Source organism: Ascaphus truei, chromosome 15 (assembly GCF_040206685.1).
Source record: "Ascaphus truei isolate aAscTru1 chromosome 15, aAscTru1.hap1, whole genome shotgun sequence".
NCBI lineage: Eukaryota > Metazoa > Chordata > Amphibia > Anura > Ascaphidae > Ascaphus > Ascaphus truei.
The window spans coordinates 4,093,601-4,115,419 of record NC_134497.1 but is presented as its reverse complement, the minus strand read 5'-3'; the positions used below and the strand labels follow the sequence as shown (position 1 = coordinate 4,115,419).

Sequence of the window (21,819 nt, the reverse complement as noted above, 5' to 3'; positions counted from 1 at the left end):
TGATTCAACAAATAACTATCATTCTCTTACAGCCTTTCTTGGGTGGCTCTGTTACTGAATTCTTCCCAAGTGCTCGGTCAGGACATTAAGGTCCATGTTTACGAGGTGCTTCTTTGGGTGCTGCACAGTGTCTTGGGGTGGGACACTGCTTTGGCCAAAGCCGTCCAATAACAAAATTAGACACAGCTTTTTAGGAACCGGTTACTAAAGGAAAAGGAGTGGCAATTCGTATGATGGGAAAGCACGTTTTTCCTGGTAATCCTCAGATACCTAGAGTACATGTATTTATGTACTCGGTGTTACACGTTACTGCCAGGAAAGTAGACCTTACTGTAAGATGTCCTCTTGCTGAGTACACCTACTTGCCTTTCCAATGTACACATTTTTGCATAGCTAGTGCCACACTCCAGACTACTGGTATTCCTTACTATAGATAAACATGGGTTAACAAACAACACACAGCAAGCTCATTTTAGGACCCCTGAGCCCCTACAAAATATGTATATGTGTCAAAAAGGAGAGCTATTGAGCATGGCAAATGTATACAACAAGCGACAGAGAAGCCCAATGCTACATCCAATATGACAAAAATACACAGTAATATACTTATATATTCTCTTGAAAAAGGGTAATTTAGTTTTAACCTTTTGGTCAAAGCGTTGTAAGCCTGTGAGCCACGACAAGGCAGACCCATCTCACAGGTCCTAACACTACCAGATAAAATACTAAAATCCTCCCCACTTCCCAAGTCAGCAGGTCTTTTTCATTCTACTGGATATAGATCCAATGTTGGTCTTTCTCCCTCCTAATAGAGGTAAATGAGAATTTTAATCCTAATAGAGGTATATTAGTATTTTATCTGGTAGTGTTGAGACCTCCAAACTGTGTCTGCCTTGTCGTGGTTCGCAGGCTTACAATGCTTTGGGAGGATGACTGAGACAGAGCAGGTTCAGGGAATGTGTCAAGAATGCCAGAGTAAGCGGCAAGCACAGTATAGATGAACAAGGCAGAAGTGAAGGTCAGGTAAGGCAAGGTTAAACTGTTTCGGGTCAGATGTTCAGACAGCAGGTCAAACGAATCCTGAAAGCTCTTAACGCAAGACTGGAAACAATGGGGGGGGGGAAACGCACTGATCTAGCCAAGAAGAGGAAGCAGTCTGCTTAATATAGGAAGCCAGGGGGTGTGTCCTTAAGTGGGTGGGTGGGAACAGGTGTGAGCCACCATGTGTGAGCCAAAGGTACCAAATAGCTCCATGGGAAGGCAGGAAGTGATGTAAGCTATAATATATATAGTATATTGTACTCTGCGGACATGACGTAGCTACTATGTCATGGATTAGAAAATTGTGATTTTTATCACTAAAATGTATTTATTTTTTTAATAAAAAGCAGGATATGATCAGGGGGCAATATACTAAGATGGAGTTAAAGGACTAGAGAATCAAACAAATTTGGAACATTTTCCCACCAAAGGTTTATTTAAGATCCGCAGTACTTTCTTGGCTTGGTTCGTCCATTTGCTCTTTCTGACATACAAAAGGCACAAGAAAGTGTTGAACCCTGTGAATATATATATGAGTGAGTGCACAAACAGACACCAAAGATCTGGGATTATTCACCCCAATGTCCTTTTTGCAGTGCTACAAAATGCTGTATGCAGTAAAAACCCAGAGTGAACTTTCAGGCAACAAACACATGGTCACAATCATTGAGAATTAAGGGAGCTGTTCTGAAGGCCTCATAAGAAGTCTCATACATTCTCAAAACAGATCAATTAATTAAAAAAATATTTGATTTAATGAAAATAATATTTAAAAATAAATCTATAAATCAATGCAATAATAACACTTAAATCAATGCAAAAAATAAAAAATAATTATCCGGTGCCCCCTGGGTTATACGAAAGGGCTTCGATTTTTCTGTGCTCTTATTATATAACCTCAAATATAATAATAATTAAAAAAAAAAAAAGATATTGGCCTGTTCTTGGTCATCAATCTATTGAACGGTTTCACTGTAAGCCACTTTATTAATTCAAATGATAAGGAATTGGAGATTGTAGAAATATCTTAATTCAGTGTGTTTGTCACATTGTTTGTCGCATGTGTCTCATTACCGCAACAATCTAACGACGATGACAGTTCAGGTTTTTAATCTATATAAGACACTAGCAAATTTAGATTTGAGTGTTTTTGTTGCAATATAAGTTCTAACTTCTATATTATGGAATGTTTACACTAGCAATAAGGATTTTTGTTTAATCAACTTTTTTTTTTTTCGTTTCAAATGTCTTGTACTGTTACTAGGCTTGATAATACCACATACCACGGAGACACCAAACTAACACCAATCACCGATTATTAGATATATTTTTTCTTCAAGTACCAGTAGGCAAAATATCCCATTCCTCCCAACGAGCCCATGAGGAAAGATGCCCCAAAGAAAGATGGCGGTTTCCGTTTCACTAGGCGGAAGGCATTGGGTAAAACAGCTGAGAGGAGAGTGGTGTGGATGTCTCCCAATACTTTTCGGAAGGCGTAACGCTTCTGTATTCTCTCGAAGAAGGACTGTAGGTTGGGCCTGCTTCCGTCTTCCCAGTATTTTTTGGAAAGTCCTAGGAATTTGAGTCGGTGCAATGTAGCTCCCAGAAGAATGTCGGCTAAGGTGAAGGCGTGTCCGCAAAGCCAGAGCTCGCATTTGTGACCTAGGAAAACATGACCTTTAATTGCAGACTCTGAAACTTGTTGTAACATGCAGCAATATTCATTCAAACACGTGTGTGTGTGTTCAATGTATCTATTCCCAAGGAAAAAACAATCTATGGTCATGTTAATATTGGGATAAGAGAATTGTATATTTCCTCACACCCGTCCCATCACTGGTACAGTAGGGGCACAGACTTTAACTGCAAGGCGCTAATGTGTCCTCTCTTATACAGCTTCTTGATAAGATTGAAAGGAACCCATTGTTTGTTTAATTTGCTTAATCCTACAATGTTACGTTTTTGCACATTGTACCTTCATATTCAAGTTTTCTCTTTTCCAGCTCGGCCTCGATCTGGTCTAAGACCATTCCTAGCTCAATTAGAATTTTCTTCAAGTAGTTCACATTGTCGTGCTCCAAGATCTTGGCCTAAAAAGAAGTTAGAACATTGTTTTGTAGTTTAATTTAACATTGTATTTGTCACTGAATATACTGGAAGTGAACGTACAAGGTCTGGAAAATCAGGGGTGTATGTATAGAGGTGCCAGGTGTCCACTATTGAACCGGACTGTCCTGTATTTGGACACTCTGTCCAGTAAAAAAATTAGAGGTAATACTGATTATGTATGTGTGTGTGTATCGGTATTACCTCTCTGGGCGTGTGTGTGTATCGGTATTACCTCTCTGGGCGTGCATGTATATACCGGTATTACCTCTCTGGGCGTGTATGTGTATACCGGTATTACCTCTCTGGGCGTGTATGTGTATACCGGTATTACCTCTCTGGGCGTGTACGTGTATACCGGTATTACCTCTCTGGGCGTGTGTGTGTATCGGTATTACCTCTCTGGGCGTGCATGTATATACCGGTATTACCTCTCTGGGCGTGTATGTGTATACCGGTATTACCTCTCTGGGCGTGTACGTGTATACCGGTATTACCTCTCTGGGCGTGTACGTGTATACCGGTATTACCTCTCTGGGCGTGTACGTGTATACCGGTATTACCTCTCTGGGCGTGTATGTGTATACCGGTATTACCTCTCTGGGCGTGTATGTGTATACCGGTATTACCTCTCTGGGTGTGTATGTGTATACCGGTATTACCTCTCTGGGCGTGTATGTGTATACCGGTATTACCTCTCTGGGCGTGTATGTGTATACCGGTATTACCTCTCTGGGCGTGTATGTGTATACCGGTATTACCTCTCTGGGCGTGTATGTGTATACGGGTATTACCTCTCTGGGCGTGTATGTGTATACCGGTATTACCTCTCTGGGCGTGTATGTGTATACCGGTATTACCTCTCTGGGCGTGTATGTGTATACCGGTATTACCTCTCTGGGCGTGTATGTGTATACCGGTATTACCTCTCTGGGCGTGTATGTGTATACCGGTATTACCTCTCTGGGCGTGTATGTGTATACCGGTATTACCTCTCTGGGCGTGTATGTGTATACCGGTATTACCTCTCTGGGCGTGTATGTGTATACCGGTATTACCTCTCTGGGCGTGTATGTGTATTACCTCTCTGGGCGTGTATGTGTATACCGGTATTACCTCTCTGGGCGTGTATGTGTATACCAGTATTACCTCTCTGGGCGTGTATGTGTATACCTGTATTACCTTACTGGACATAGTGACCTGACCGGCTTGGGGGGTGCGGGATTTTCCCAAGCAGGGCTATTGCTAGGGTGCTGGGCAGCTTCCTCCATCCTGATTGGCTGCTGCTGGGTAATGCAGCCATTCAGGAGGAGCTGTCAGGAGGGTGTGGCCACGGAGAGAAGGAAACAGCATGGAGCAGTGAGTGGGTGCGTGTGTGACTTGAGTGCATTGCACCTTTCACCATTGTGACTAGGTATGTAATGTAAGGATGCAGAGTTTCTTCTGTCTGACAGAGGCCCATTCTCAATATGCTGTGAAGCGCGCTCTTCTGTCATGGAGCGCTTCCCTGATGAGGACAAGCAACTTCAAAGCATATTAAACAGGCGCCTGGGAGAGACTGTGAAAATAAAAATAATGATCAGATATCTTACCATGAGCTTCTTTTGTTTGGATAGATATGGCTCTGTAAGTTGAGGTTCTTCATGGTCAAGCGTCATCAGTTCTGTGGTGACATTTTCCAAATGCCCTGTTGAGTGACAAAGAACGTTCTCTTTCATCTTAACATGAGACGATTTTGTTTTTCACCTCCCATTGCTTATTTAAGAGAGTCCAGGCTATGCATGCATCAGGGGATGGTATCATATCCCTCAATTAATACATAGAACATCCTTTGGGCCCAGGAGCTTAGAAAAGCAGCTATAATGTGACTAATTGCCTCTGTGACATCTCTAATTGGATGACATTGAATTGTCTACAACTTAATGTCTGTAAGTCCGAGCTGCTCCTGATAGGCCCTAAAGCAAAAACAGATGCAATAAGTAACGCCTTCACCAATCAATAACTCCCCATCCCAAGGAAAGAGGAAGTGAGAAGCCTGCAGCTATTATTGACGTTAACATAATTGATCCGCCTCATATTGCATCAATTGTGAAAAACTGCTACTTCCTAATCCATCGGCTGAGACAAATTAAAGCGTTTCTCTCAAAAACCCAATCTACAGATGGTATCACCGGCCTTGGTCCTCTCCAGACAGGATTTCGCTAATTCTGTGCTGATGGGTCTCCAAAAACACAATATCAAAGCCCTGAAGTTGGTGCAAAATGCCACAGCCTGTCTTATAGCAAACAAGGCAAGGAGAGACCACATGTCCCATTATTACAAGTATTAGAAGCATTACAGTATTACAAGTATTACAAGCTCTTCACCTAATTTTCCAAAGGGCCAATTTAGAATATACAGTACATATATTTTTAGGGAAAGCCAATATAAATATCACCCGCTGTCTCACACCCGCTGTCTCACACCCGCTGTCTCACACCCGCTGTCTCACCAACAAAATGGCATACGTCAACATTTAGAAGCATTTAGAACACCTGTGCCATATATTTGTATTATCTTAACTTTATATTGTGTGTTCGCGTGGGATAACATGCAGTTGGCTGCAGGGGCAGACAGTCCGAAAGCAACTCCAAGGTCCGTCGGGGACTGGATTTGGCCCACGGGGCCACAAGTTGAAAATGCCCTGAAGCAGAGGTACGTGAAAGAAGGATCTATGAACAATTGCTACATTTTTTAAAGAGGTGTGTGCGAAGGCATACAGTATCGTTTGGTTAACTGATTTTTTATTTTTTTTCCCCAGGTTGAAAAATAAAATGCTATTTGTGGGTTTCATTTTTCTGCCTTTAACATGAACATTTACTGCGCTCACCGAGAACAAAACTAGTCCCAGGGGAAATGGACAAATTTAGAGAACCCACATTATTTCCCCTAGGAAATTCACTGTGATTTTATTTATTTAATTTTTTTGCAATTTCTGGTAAATTAGCAACTTTTTCCCAATCAGCCAAAGATCCAAAACTAAAGGTTTCACTTATCTCCAATATAAACTTTTGTTCAAGGAATGTTGGCCCATGTATGCATAGTTAGAACTGTTCTGGACCCCACTGGTTCACTGGTACCTGGCAAAGGACTTTAAAAGGTTGTCCTTCCCACTTGCTGGCTTAAGGTAGCCAGCTAACATGGCCACTTACGGCGGATCTCGGCAGTGGCGTACTTTGGGATCATAGAATCAGTGGTAAGTTCCGGGTGAAGAATACATCCATGGGTGTAGGCATCCATCGGGAGGGTGTCCAAGACTTCCCTATATTGGAGCACTCTCGGGTGGAGAAGACTTCCAGTCTCTGGTATCAACTGAGGAATAAGTTCTGGAATCGAGACACAAAGAGAAATGATTACAAGTCATTGTACAATGCTGTGAATTTGCACTGATTTCTTGTTTTTGTTGAGATATAATGGGATCGGATTAAGCTTCTCCGGGATTTGCAGTGCAATACGTTTGGAACACGTTGGTTACTGATGGGCTGAAGCATTGCAAACCAAAACCACATCATAGCAAGCTCAGTCCAAGCTATAAAACAGAGCGAAGAACGCACCGGTTATAGTGCACAGTGGTGAGGGGTGCCAGATGGCTTCTCCGAAAATACTGGACACAATGGTAAAAGGTGTGAAGCACTCAAGACACACCTCTCCACTCCATGCTGTTTCTTCCTCTCCTTTGTGCCACCCCTAGGCTTCTGACACCTCCTCCTGATTGGCTGCTGCTAGGTAATGGAGCCAATCAGGATGAACGAAGCAGCCCAACCCCCAAGCAACAGCCCTGCTCTCTACCAGCTCAGGGAAATCCCGCGGCCCCTCAAGCCGGTCAGGTCACTATGTCCAGAGAGGTAATACCGGTATACACATACACACCCAGAGAGGTAATACCGGTATACACATACACGTCCAGAGAGGTAATACCGGTATACACATACACGCCCAGAGAGGTAATACAGGTATACACATACACGCCCAGATAGGTAATAGCGGTATACACATACACACCCAGAGAGGTAATACCGGTATACACATACACGTCCAGAGAGGTAATACCGGTATACACATACACGCCCAGAGAGATAATACCGGTATACACATACACGCCCAGAGACGTAATACCGGTATACACATACACGCCCAGAGAGGTATTACCGGTATACACATACACGCCCAGAGAGGTAATACCGGTATACACATACACGCCCAGAGAGGTAATACCGGTATACACATACACGCCCAGAGAGGTAATACCGGTATACACATACACGCCCAGAGAGGTAACACCGGTATACACATACACGCCCAGAGAGGTAATATATATTAGAGGTAATATTTCAGATAAATTAACGTACTAGGGCAGGAGGTCATTCCCTGAGGCTGGAGGGTAATGTGAGGGATTTATGGAACGGGTGGTGGATTCGTGGAACGAGTGGTGGATTCGTGGAACAGGCTCTCAACAAAGGTTGGGCAAAGGAAAACCCGTAGACTCGGTGGCCCAAAGGGGTTCTTATCCGTCATCAAATTATTTTTCTATTGAACTTCTGCGTCTCCTGCTATCATCCACATCTCTTGCTATATACTATAATGCTCCTTATAATAAATAGGGGCTTCCTTCATTTGCAGAGAAATATATACTAAATTACGTAGCTTCCTTTGCCCAGGTGAAGAAGCGCGCGGTGCGAAAGTGACATCGTTGGAACGCTAATGCGTTTTATTTAAATGCACATTTCACAAATCTCTCACAAAAGCAGTCTTTAAAAAATAATTAAAATGCAATGCCGATTAAAATAAAAAGGCAAATAAAATACATGACATTTATGTAATGGGAGTGCCGCTACTTTGTGTCACATGACATCACAACATTGATACCAATGCGCCTGACATCATAGTTCCGACAGGGTTACAGTCGCGTCAAACAGGCTTCAAGGCCAGAATACCGGGTTTTGTTTCTTCTAAATATACGTTTCACAAAAAAGGGGCACAAATGATTTGTTTTACGTTCATATAAACACTTTTAAGAAGCCTGTAACAGTGTTACAATACACAACGTTTTTGCCAATGTTTTTCAAATGTGTTGCAACAGAATCAATATAAAAGGGATCAAGTTGTGTAACTATTAATTGCAACGAAGGAGAACTGATACCCCGAGTAATGCCATATAATGAACAATAACTGATACCCAGAGTTATGCCATATAATGAACAATAACTGATACCCAGAGTAATGCCATATAATGAACAATAACTGATACCCACAGTAATGCCATACAACGAACAATGGGCCTCAATATAACAAACTTGCAGCTGAACTCCTTCCCCTGAGTGTTCCTCCCCGCAGAGAGCGCTATTGGAATCGTGGCAGGTCTGGAGACACATTGGGAACCTCTCGCCCATAATTATCTGCGTGGAAATGCTACAAGTAATCATTATGAAATGCGTGGTCTTTTATCTACAGGGACAGTGTATCATTAGCAGGAACCAATCTCCTTATCCTTTGTTTTAAAGACACAAAGCCTTGTATTGCTGAACAGTACATTTATTTTTGGACGGTATATATGTATCGTCAACTGGCAAATCCAAGGGTCTAGCTCCAGGGTTTCTGGGAACCCTGCGGCAGTGACCCTGTTTCGGGGAACCCTGCGGCAGTGTGGAGAGCCGGCCGGGTGGCGGTGAGCGAGAAACGGATCTGTAGCTGCTGACTCCAGCAGAGCACTAGTTATAACAGAGCAAGCAGAGTTAATTAGCAAGGTCACAGCTGCATGGTTAGCCCATTAAAAAGGACAGCCTAGCTCACGATGGGCTGTCTGGGACCAGGACGATAACTGCCCTGCGACTCTCTTGCTGAAGGTCTGTCCCAAACTGGGAAGTGCTACCTGAAGGTCGGTTATACGTGTACGTGCCTGAATATCCTGCCCGCTCCCCCGCTGGAGACAGAATGGGAATGATGGAGATAGGCAGAAGATACAAAAATAAAGAGAATAAAGGCCTGGGAGAGGGGCTGAATCCAGGGCATGCCTTATTTAGTAGCTTTTACACATTGCACGTCAGTATCTAAAAATAAAACATTACGGGTTTGGCAAAAAGACAAAAACATCCGTGTTCATGCTCTCCTAAAATCGGCGTGTTTGCAATCTTCTCCCCCCCCTTCCTGCTCATGTGTGGAAGGACTCCAACGTTCCCGCAAAGCTCTCCCGCAGGAGGTCTGAATCATACAAATTAAAAATGCAAAGGACGCACCAGGGATCGGTAAATGAATTGTATTCAATTTAAAAAACAAAGATACACATTGCAACAGTTACAATCTTACCCTGGGGTGGACTTGGATTAAAAAAGATGGAATATTTTCACGGAGGTAGGCGCGAGAGAAATAGCTGGCGTGGTCGGGACGCTCACGTGTTGATCTCTGAGATGGAACTCCGCCAAAGGAGGAGTAAGAGTCTCTATCAGAGCCGGCCTACCATGTGACCATGAAAAGTACGCAATACGTTACGTGACGTCTACGCGTTTCGCACTGGGCGTGTTTCATCAGGGTTTCTGATCCTTGAATGTGACTCCCTGATCAAGCACGCCCAGTGTGAAACGCGTAGACATAACGTATTCCGTACATTTCATTGGTCACATGGTAGGCCGGCTCTGATTTAGAGACTCTCACTACTCTCTGGTGGATTCCATCTCAGAGATCAACACGTGAGCGTCCCGACCACGCCAGCTATATCTCTCGAGCCTCTCTCAAATGCTTTTTAACCACGTCTGTCTGTAAGCGTAAGATTGTAACTGTTGCAATGTGTATCTTTGTTTTTTACTTTTTAATACAATTCACTTACCGATCCCTGCTGCGCTCTTTGCATCTTTGCTTTTTTACATACGGTTTTCGGTTGACCACCTGTTTTCCAAAGCTTTACAACGCATATAAACCAGGAAGTAATACCAGGTACATCAATAGTGAGTATCTCGTGAAACGTGAGGTCTTTCGGAGCTACAAATAGTGCGATTTCAGTTCGGGAGGATACCTTGGTTCATATCCTGTAACTCACCTGGTAAGGAACTACCTCCAATTAAACTTCTCTAGCAAATGTATTATTATTCAGTTACAAGTATACTGAAGTCATTAGACCGGTCTGTATTGTGCCAACTAGGAACCAGTCATTGGTATCAATAGAGAAGTTGGCTGGTCCCCTATTTAAGGTCTGGCCTCTTTGGCATTTGAGTGTTAAGAGTAGCAAGGGTAACCACAGAGGGGGTGGAGAGGAAAAGTCTCTTAATCGGTTCACAACCAGTAAAAGAGACTGGCCACTATGGTTATATCGAAGATGGGGTCTAACAACCCATCAGATAGATCTATATGATGACGGTAGCTGTGGAAATAGCAACAGGTGTGACTGTAAGGAAGAAAAAGCAGTGGTACTGCGTAGTGGGTGGATATAAACATAAACCTTTAATAGGAAATTCCTATAGGTCTATCTGATGGGTAGTTAGATCCTACCATAGCTATATCTATAGCACCCATAGTGCCGCCTGTCTTTCAGTGGTTGCGCACCGATTAAGGGACTTGTCCTCTCCACCGCCTCTGTGGGTACCCTTCCAACGCCCGACCTTCCCTTAGGAGCACCTTCTTAAGCCACACTTATTTTATGTGCTGAGCGCTCGGCTTCTTTATGCTTAGTATAGATAATAGTGTTATACAAGCCCTTTGGATCCACAACTTTACACCCTGCACAAACCTATTCTACGGCATTTGGATGGTCTTACCTCCTACAAAATAGTTTTCAACATGGTTAATTATCTCGTTGTAGTCACTAATGATGTTGTCACCATGGATGAGCACCGGAACTTCTTCTCCAAGGTTGAGGCGCATAAACCACGGCTCTTTGTGCTCGGTGAGGGGTAGGCTGACATCTCGCTCATCACATGGCACTCCCTTCTCCGCGATCACAAGGCGTATCTGCACATACAGAGAGGTGTTTACACCGGAGAAAAGCTCAATGGGGTCGGCCACCCAAAACAAATGCATACATTGAATAGGTCAGAATTTGGCGGTCATCCTCCCTAAGCATTATACACAATGACATGAACACCTTTAGTCCGTATTCAATATATTTCACAAGAGCCCAGCACCTCGAAGACATTCAGTGAGCACCATATGAATGGAAGAGGACAACCTTCCTCTTCTGTTTGTGTCATTGGTGGACACGCCACACCCACATGATAGCTTGTGTAGTAATCAGTCGTACGGGACTTCCTGTGGCCAAGGGCTTAATAAACTGATTTTATGGCATTTTGAATTATCAACCTAATACATAGATCAGTGTTTTTCAACTAGGGTTCCTAGAAAGTGTTGGGTTCCTCAACCATCCCTAAAGGGTGCCCAGCAATTTTTAGGTCATTTGAAAACTGTACCAAATACAGAAAAATGTACAATGTATCTGACCTCAGACACGCTATTAGAGAGGGTTGGGGTTCCTTACAATGTATCTGATCTCAGACACACTATTAGAGAGGGTTGGGGTTCCTTACAATGCATCTGATCTCAGACGCGCTATTAAAGAGGGTTGGAGTTCCTTACATTGCATCTGATCACAGACGCGCTATTAGAGAGGGTTGGGGTTCCTTACAATTCATCTGATCTCAGACGCGCTATTAGAGAGGGTTGGGGTTCCTTACAATGCATACAGTAGGCTCTTTTCTGGGACCTCTTCTCTTTTCTCTGTACACACTCTCTCTAGGTGACCAAATCACATCTCTTGGGTTTAAATATCACCTCTATGCTGACGACACTCAAATTTACTTTTCAACACCCGACCTTACACCTGCTGTACAGACCAAAGCTTCTGAATGTCTCTCTGCGATATCACCTTGGATGGCCCTCCCCTGACAAACTTAACATGGCAAAAACAGAGCTCCTCATACTTCCTCCCAAACCTGGTCCTACTACCTCCGTCCACATTACTGTTGGAAGCACCATCATTCACCCAGTAGCCCAAGCACGCTGCATAGGGGTCACACTCAACTCCTCTCTCACATTCGCCCCTCACATTCAAAACGTATCTAAAACCTGTCACTTTTTCCTCCGCAATATAACAAAGATAAGCCCTTTCCTCTGTTACTCGACTGCTAAAACGCTGACACAGGCCCTCATTCTCTCCCGTCTCGATTACTGTAACCTCCTGCTGTCCGGCCTTCCTGCCTCTCACCTGTCTCACCTACAATCTATCCTAAACACTGCTGCCAGAATCACTCTACTCTTTCCTAAATCTGTCTCAGCGTCTCCCCTGCTGAAATCCCTCTCCTGGCTTCCTATCAAATCCCGCATCTCGCACTCAATTCTCCTCCTCACTTTTAAAGCTTTACACTCTTCTGCCCCTCCTTACATCTCAGCCCTAATTTCTCGCTATGCACCATCCAGACTCTAGCGTTCTGCTCAAGGATGTCTTCTCCCTACCCCCTTTGTATCTAAAGCCCTCTCCCGCCTTTAACCTTTCTCACTCACTGCCCCACACCTCTGGAATGCCCTTCCCCTCAATACCCGACTAGCACCCTCTCTATCCACCTTTAAGACCCACCTTAAGACACATTTGCTTAAAGAAGCATATGAATAGCACTGTGGATTATACTGGACACATGATACATAAAGCTTGGCCCCCTGCAGACGCACTTACCAGAACGCCCTCCTACTGTCTCTGTACGTTCTTTCTCCCTACCAATTAGATTGTAAGCTCTTCGGGGCAGGGACTCCTCTTCCTAAATCTTACTTTTATGTCTGAAGCGCTTATTCCCATGACCTGTAATTTGTTTTATTTGTTATTTATGATTGTCACGTGTATTACCACTGTGAAGCGCTGTTACATTAATGGCGCTATATAAATAAATACACAGATACCCAACAAGCTCTGAGAAACCATTACCAGTATATATATATGTGTGTCAAAAGGAGTGCTAGTGGGTGTGTGTAATCCCTATTCAAGTAATGTGCCTTTAATCTAACAGTGTGGTGGTTAACTGCTGGTAGTCAATTAATAAACACCATCTGCCTGATTTAGATTGCTTACAAAAGCCTGTCTTGTGAGACAGGAAGTGACTACTTAGCTCTGACTGAGAGCTGAACTTTGGAGACAGGGCAGTGGTTCTTGAGTCTCCCAGGAGAGACTGACCAAGAGAACACAGATCTCTGGAGATGACAAATAAGACTTCTAAACCTGGATGCTGATATTTTCTGTGCACACACGGGTGCGGTTCCAGGAGAGCAGAGAAGCTTACTCTACAGCAGCTAACAGATAAGACTTTCATTCTTAAGAGACTTCTTATATCTGCTTATCTCATGCTATGTGTTTGGGGCTGGGAGAAATGCTTAACTAAGGGAGATGTGAATTAATTGCATAGAATTTCACTAGAAATACTCCCAAGTGAATAGAAGCTTTGTTCCCCCCCTGTGTTTGGATGATTTCCTGGTGAAAAGGAAAAGGCACAATAAAGCCTTATTATAATTTCACTTTATAAAAGTCTCCAATTGTGTACCTCTGTGAACGTCCGTCTACAGTGTGGCTAAATGTATACATTTATATAGTGTGGCTATATAAATAAAGACATACATACAATGGTTAATGTGACATTCACATACATGTTAATTATAATATCAATGTTAGCGTCCTCAACATTTTGTTATCTTAATGCTTTTATTTGCAGCAGAGGTGTACATAGAATCAAATGCTTTTCATAATCTATGAATCCTAAGCGGGGTAGTAAATCATATTAATTAACTCAAGAAATTACTTTTTCGTACAATTTAGATGTGGTCAAGTTTGTTGTCGGCTGCAAAATCCCGCCTGTTCTCTAGGCTGAGCAAAGTCCCGCCTGTTCTCTAGGCTGAGCAAAGTCCCGCCTGTTCTCTAGGCTGAGCAAAGTCCCGCCTGTTCTCTAGGCTGAGCAAAGTCCCGCCTGTTCTCTAGGCTGAGCAAAGTCCCGCCTGTTCTCTAGGCTGAGCAAAGTCCCGCCTGTTCTCTAGGCTGAGCAAAGTCCCGCCTGTTCTCTAGGCTGAGCAAAGTCCCGCCTGTTCTCTAGGCTGAGCAAAGTCCCGCCTGTTCTCTAGGCTGAGCAAAGTCCCGCCTGTTCTCAAGCCTGAGCAAAGTCCCGCCTGTTCTCTAGGCTGAGCAAAGTCCCGCCTGTTCTCTAGGCTGAGCAAAGTCCCGCCTGTTCTCTAGGCTGAGCAAAGTCCCGCCTGTTCTCTAGGCTGAGCAAAGTCCCGCTTCTTCTCTAGGCTGAGCAAAGTCCCGCCTGTACTCTAGGCTGAGCAAAGTCCCGCCTGTTCTCTAGGCTGAGCAAAGTCCCGACTGTTCTCAAGCCTGAGCAAAGTCCCGCCTGTTCTCTAGGCTGAGCAAAGTCCCGCCTGTTCTCTAGGCTGAGCAAAGTCCCGCCTGTTCTCTAGGCTGAGCAAAGTCGCGCCTGTTCTCAAGCCTGAGCAAAGTCCCGCCTGTTCTCTAGGCTGAGCAAAGTCCCGCCTGTTCTCTAGGCTGAGCAAAGTCCCGCCTGTTCTCAAGCCTGAGCAAAGTCCTGCCTGTTCTCTAGGCTGAGCAAAGTCCCGCCTGTTCTCAAGCCTGAGCAAAGTCCCGCCTGTTCTCTAGGCTGAGCAAAGTCCCGCCTGTTCTCTAGGCTGAGCAAAGTCCCGCCTGTTCTCAAGCCTGAGCAAAGTCCCGTTGGTTCTCTAGGCTGAGCAAAGTCCCGCCTGTTCTCTAGGCTGAGCAAAGTCCCGCCTGTTCTCTAGGCTGAGCAAAGTCGCGCCTGTTCTCAAGCCTGAGCAAAGTCCCGCCTGTTCTCTAGGCTGAGCAAAGTCCCGCCTGTTCTCTAGGCTGAGCAAAGTCCCGCCTGTTCTCAAGCCTGAGCAAAGTCCTGCCTGTTCTCTAGGCTGAGCAAAGTCCCGCCTGTTCTCAAGCCTGAGCAAAGTCCCGCCTGTTCTCTAGGCTGAGCAAAGTCCCGCCTGTTCTCAAGGCTGAGCAAAGTCCCGCCTGTTCTCAAGCCTGAGCAAAGTCCCGTTGGTTCTCTAGGCTGAGCAAAGTCCCGCCTGTTCTCAAGCCTGAGCAAAGTCCCGCCTGTTCTCTAGGCTGAGCAAAGTCCCGCCTGTTCTCTAGGCTGAGCAAAGTCCCGCTTCTTCTCTAGGCTGAGCAAAGTCCCGCCTGTTCTCTAGGCTGAGCAAAGTCCCGCTTCTTCTCTAGGCTGAGCAAAGTCCCGCCTGTTCTCTAGGCTGAGCAAAGTCCCGCCTGTTCTCAAGCCTGAGCAAAGTCCCGCCTGTTCTCTAGGCTGAGCAAAGTCCTGCCTGTTCTCTAGGCTGAGCAAAGTCCCGCCTGTTCTCTAGGCTGAGCAAAGTCCCGCCTGTTCTCTAGCCTGAGCAAAGTCCCGCCTGTTCTCTAGCCTGAGCAATGTCCCGCCTGTTCTCTAGGCTGAGCAAAGTCCCGCCTGTTCTCTAGGCTGAGCAAAGTCCTGCCTGTTCTCTAGGCTGAGCAAAGTCCTGCCTGTTCTCTAGGCTGAGCAAAGTCCCGCCTGTTCTCTAGGCTGGGCAAAGTCCCACCTGTTCTCTAGGCTGAGCAAAGTCCCACCTGTTCTCTAGCCTGAGCAAAGTCCCGCTTCTTTTCTAGCCTGAGCAAAGTCCCGCCTGTTCTCTAGGCTGAGCAAAGTCCTGCCTGTTCTCTAGCCTGAGCAAAGTCCCGCCTGTTCTCTAGGCTGAGCAAAGTCCCGCTTCTTCTCTAGGCTGAACAAAGTCCCGTCTGTTCTCTAGGCTGAGCAAAGTCCCGCCTGTTCTCTAGGCTGAGCAAAGTCCCACCTGTTCTCTAGGCTGAGCAAAGTCCCGTCTGTTCTCTAGGCTGAGCAAAGTCCCGTCTGTTCTCTAGGCTGAGCAAAGTCCCGTCTGTTCTCTAGGCTGGGCAAAGTCCCGCCTGTTCTCTCGGCTGAGCAAAGTCCCGCCTGTTCTCTAGCCTGAGCAAAGTCCCGCCTGTTCTCTAGCCTGAGAAAAGTCCACGGTCTGTTGCAGCCAATTAGTGAGTATCTTCCTAAAAATCTTGGAAGTGATTGGACTGATTGATCTGGGGTTCTTCAGGTCTATTTTGCCTCCATTCTGAATGAGAATAACTCGGATATTTCTCTGTTCTGGAAGAGTCCTAATGAGTCCATGTGTGAGTAAGCTGTGTGTGAGTAAGCTGTGTGTGAGTAAGCTGTGTGTGAGTAAGCTGTGTGTGAGTAAGCTGTGTGTGAGTAAACTGTGTGTGATACCTTCCAGATGGTTTCTAAATGCCCTTATTTATAAGAGAAAGAGGGAGAGACTGGAGTTTTAGTTAAGAAGGGATGTGAAATATTGGAGATGATACAGCGTTGGCAGCAGATTTGAGTAGATAAATCAGGGAAGGTGGCACAGTTTCAAACAAATTAAATCCCAAAATGGAACGTCCTCACAAGGGAGAGGTCAGTATTTGTAAAAATAAACACCCAAATGTCTAATGGAACCACAAGGATTTGTGAACAGAATATGGAAAATCCAGGGTTCTGGAAGCCAACCAAAACATGGCCAAGCCAACCCAAACACGACCAAGCCAACCCAAACACGACCAAGCCAACCCAAACACGACCAAGCCAACCCAAACACGGCCAAGCCAACCCAAACACGGCCAAGCCAACCCAAACACGGCCAAGCCAACCCAAACACGGCCAAGCCAACCCAAACACGACCAAGCCAACCCAAACACGACCAAGCCAACCCAAACACGGCCAAGCCAACCCAAACACGACCAAGCCAACCCAAACACGGCCAAGCCAACCCAAACACGACCAAGCCAACCCAAACACGGCCAAGCCAACCCAAACACGGCCAAGCCAACCCAAACACGACCAAGCCAACCCAAACACGGCCAAGCCAACCCAAACACGACCAAGCCAACCCAAACACGACCAAGCCAACCCAAACATGGCCAAGCCAACCCAAACACGACCAAGCCAACCCAAACACGGCCAAGCCAACCCAAACATGGCCAAGCCAACCCAAACACGGCCAAGCCAACCCAAACAAGGCCAAGCCAACCCAAACACGACCAAGCCAACCCAAATACAACCAAGCCAACCCAAACACGACCAAGCCAACCCAAACATTACACTAGATTTATCATGCAGAGAGCTTCATTGTCCACATTGTGTGCGCAGGGCCAGCCTTACCTTTGGCGGGGCCCAAGGTGGCATGACGGCAGTGGGGCCCCTCCTCCTGCAGCGTCATGATGTCACAGCAACATTGTGTTGTCATGGCGACGCTGCAGAAGGAAGACCACTCTGGGTAAGGTAATACCACCCTGCATGCGCACATAGGCACCTCCCCCAGCTAGATGCAGACCGCACATACACCCACCCACCCTCCCCACCTTGGGGTGAGCAGCGGTGCGGGCCTGCGCCGGTTCGGGAACTCCCCAGCTCCCTCCTCCAGCTCTCCCCTCTACTGTTGGGTGGACTTTGGATCCCGGCCCCGACAGGAGGAGGGAGGGGAGGAAGCGCGGGGGCCCCCAAAGGCGCGAGGCCCAATGCAACCACCTTGCTCCCCTTGGCCTAAGGCTGGCCCTGTGCCCAAACGTACCTTTGTATCCCATGTTGGCCCTGTGATATACTGCATTATACTGGATATTTGTGTTACCTGGGGAAACAATGTCACTCCACCCTACGTCTGTATTATATTTACAAATTAATTCCAGCCACCTGACCCCATTATTCTCATCCTACATTCACATCAACATGAATTGCTAAATGCGTTAGTGCAAATTTCCTTTCAGATCTGTGTCGATTTAGAGTAAAGATGTTTGAGGAGCCAGTTTACCGAATATACCTAATTTAAGAGGACACCTGCTAATGCAGAGATGAGGACTAATGCACAGGTTTCTCTTTTCCTCGCTTCAAGTTTCCATAGTTACTTTCTGATACCTAGCTGGTGTCTCTGCTTTTTGCCCGCACCAGAGACGGAACAGCTAGTCTTCTGCGCCTGTTATATTTAAGCATCATCTTTTAGCTTGATGTCTTTGCCTTTTAGATTCACACGAACCCCAAAATGTGCCTTCAGATGGAGTTCAGATGTCGCATGGTACATTATTATATTATCCTTCTCTAACGTAGAGAAGTAATTTCATGCTGTGCGTTCTCGCTGCTCGGGACTCTTGACGTTACTCGTCCTTCTGGGTGTGGAAGGTACAATGGGCAGAACTAGAACGGGGGGGAATTACTGAAGCCGAAAAAGAGATGGCAAGTTACAAGCGTTATTGATGTATTTCCTAATTGGTACATAAAGCTTCCTGCGGGAGAATGTCAGGTCGCTAAAACATGACGGATTTTATTCTGTTAACCCCTTCAGCAGTGCTGGACAAAGCAGTTTCCCGGCTGCTGGTCCTCTTGTTGCCACCGGGGCCACGCTCTCCCACAGCTACGAGCCTCCCTCACTGACACTGTGCCACGTTGAGCCTCTGACTCCGGCCTCATGCAGGTGCTCGGTGCATACCGACGTCAGAGACTCGGCGTGGGACAGTGTTAGTGAGGGAGACACGTAGCTGGGGACAGCCAGGGCCCTTGTCTGTCTCTCCTCCTCACCCCGCATCCCCCTCAGCGGCCCTGTCCTGCTCCCTTTCCTACATGGAAGAACACGGAGACCCATCCTTCTTTACTAAACTGTCAGTGATATCCAAGCCTGACTGATATTTATATCCCGATAGTAAAACAAATCATTGTCACAATATTACTGTTATATGGGCACATTACCCAACTGTAGGCTGGCTGGATCATGAGGGTCAGTTAAATTAAATAAGATAATCTTTATTAAAAATATATATCTTAATAATCCACCGGACACGCCATGACATGTGAAGGATGGACAGTTTTATATCTCTGCAATAAAAAATAGAATAGGTGGTTTAGTTTGGCTTAGAAGTGGTGTTGATATTTGGTGAAGAATCCACTTGTAAATTCAGAAGGATTTGTAAAATCCGGCAATGTATAATGTATAATATATCCCTTAGCGTGTGGTGTGACGAGACTGCTACGTCTGTCAAATATCTTCAAAAAGAAGGTGCTCAAAATGTTTGAAAAACGAAATTCACTAAACTGAAACCAAGATAACGAGCGGAGATTAAATATAATCAGTTACAAGGAAGCAGAAGAGTTTGTCTGGCTGTGGATACACATTATCATTCTTTGTTTTCACTTATCGTGCAATGGGGGAAAATTGCAGCAGTATCAGAAATACTCATGATTTAGCAAGAGGAATTAAATACTCCTTCTGCCAGATCAAAAACACCACAACAGCAGAACAGCCCAACAGCACAACAGCAGAACACCACAACAGCCCAACAGCAAAACACCACAACACCACAACAGCACAACACCACAACAGCAGAACAGCCCAACAGCAGAACAGCACAACAGCACAACAGCCCAACAGCAAAACACCACAACAGCACAACAGCAAAACAGCAGAACAGCAAAACACCACAACAGCAGAACAGCACGTGCTATAAATTCACCCCCTTTGTCCTGTGCCTTTGGTAATAGAAATTAGGTTATAAGATCTTCTGGGGTAAGGTTTCATTCATGTCCATAAGGGCTATATATGAAGCGCAAAACGTTGGTGTTTAAATGGCAATAATGTTTAAGCTCACACGGTTAAAATCCTTTGCTCCCTTGAGGGATTGTGAATATAGGAGTTAGGGAGGACGTATTATGTAAAGTTACATTTCTTCAGCATCTCTCTCTTCTGTTTTCTCTTCTCTTAGTGCAGAAGAGGCCAACTCGAGTCCTCAAGGGCCACCAACAGGTCAGGTTTTCAGGATATCCCTGCTTCAGCACAGGTGGCTCAGTCATTCTGACTGAGCCACTGATTGAGCCACGTGTGCTGAAGCAGGGACTGATTGAGCCAAATGTGCTGAAGCAGGGACTTAGAGCTACCTGTGCTGAAGCAGGGATATCCTGAAAACCTGACCTGCTGGTCTATTCTTAGTGTTTTTTCATTTATTGCAGATACTTTAGACAGAATATGCAGCACTCTACGGAGCCCACATCCTGGGCTTGATGTACAGACTCGTGTGTATCAAGATGCAGAAATAAGGGGAAAATATAATATTGCTCAATGCGAATCTTGATCCCAATATGTGTAACACCGCCGTCAGAAGAGGGGGGAGCTGGGGAGACCCCGAACTGGCGCAGGATCGCACCCTGCTCACCCCAAGGTGTGTGTGTGTAGAAGGGGTGTCTAGGTGGTTCTTTCCTTCTCTGGAACGGCCCTCCTCCTGCAGCGTCACGGCATGACATCATGGCGACCTGACGTCACATGGCGTTAAGCCCCGCTGGGGTAAGGCACCTCTGCACTGTGGCGATTTCTGACGCTCTCTTTGCATCAATTTACTGCTTCAGTAGTAAAAGTTCTCTGAATTACACCAGTATCAGGCTTCAGATACACACACACACAAACACGCCTATTAATTACACACACACAAACACGCCTATTAATTACACACACACAAACATGCCTATTAATTACACACACACAAACACGCCTATTAATTACACACACACAAACACGCCTATTAATTACACACACACAAACACGCCTATTAATTACACACACACAAACACGCCTATTAATTACACACACACACACACGCCTATTAATTACACACACACACACGCCTATTAATTACACACACACAAACACGCCTATTAATTACACACACACACACACGCCTATTAATTACACACACACACAAACGCCTATTAATTACACACACACAAACACGCCTATTAATTACACACACACAAACACGCCTATTAATTACACACACACAAACACGCCTATTAATTACACACACAAAAACACGCCTATTAATTACACACACACAAACACGCCTATTAATTACGCACACACAAACACGCCTATTAATTACGCACACACAAACACGCCTATTAATTACGCACACAAAAACACGCCTATTAATTACGCACACACAAACACGCCTATTAATTACGCACACACAAACACGCCTATTAATTACACACACACAAACACGCCTATTAATTACACACACACACACACGCCTATTAATTACACACACACAAACACGCCTATTAATTACACACACACACACGCCTATTAATTACACACACACACACACACGCCTATTAATTACACACACACAAACACGCCTATTAATTACACACACACAAACACGCCTATTAATTACACACACACAAACACGCCTATTAATTACACACACACAAACACGCCTATTAATTACACACACACAAACACGCCTATTAATTACACACACACACACACACGCCTATTAATTACACACACACACACACGCCTATTAATTACACACACACACACACACGCCTATTAATTACACACACACACACACGCCTATTAATTACACACACACAAACACGCCTATTAATTACACACACACAAACACGCCTATTAATTACACACACACAAACACGCCTATTTTTAATGTGATTGTTTCATCTCTACTGAATATATTCTAGAAGTTACGTGGTCACAATCCCGGCCTCTTTTTTTCTTTCTTAGCGAAGTCAGGAAATCAATGAGCGTCTTCCCTTATTTATACGGATTGCGACC

At 45.2% G+C, this 21,819-nt stretch overlaps 1 protein-coding gene across 1 annotated transcript in view; it reads right to left on the bottom strand.

Annotated features, from left to right (window-relative positions):
- Nucleotides 1–1,436: 1,436 nt before the first annotated feature.
- GDAP1L1 (ganglioside induced differentiation associated protein 1 like 1) overlaps nucleotides 1,437–21,819 on the bottom strand; it is a 30,455-nt gene continuing 10,072 nt past the window's right edge. The window contains exons 2-6 of the mRNA XM_075571307.1: nucleotides 10,932–11,124; nucleotides 6,339–6,512; nucleotides 4,740–4,834; nucleotides 3,017–3,131; nucleotides 1,437–2,703 (exon numbers count right to left, since the gene is read on the bottom strand). Of these exons, the coding sequence (XP_075427422.1) occupies nucleotides 2,360–2,703; nucleotides 3,017–3,131; nucleotides 4,740–4,834; nucleotides 6,339–6,512; nucleotides 10,932–11,124 (921 nt within the window). The 3' untranslated portion in view covers nucleotides 1,437–2,359. The remainder of the gene's footprint in view (nucleotides 2,704–3,016; nucleotides 3,132–4,739; nucleotides 4,835–6,338; nucleotides 6,513–10,931; nucleotides 11,125–21,819) is intronic.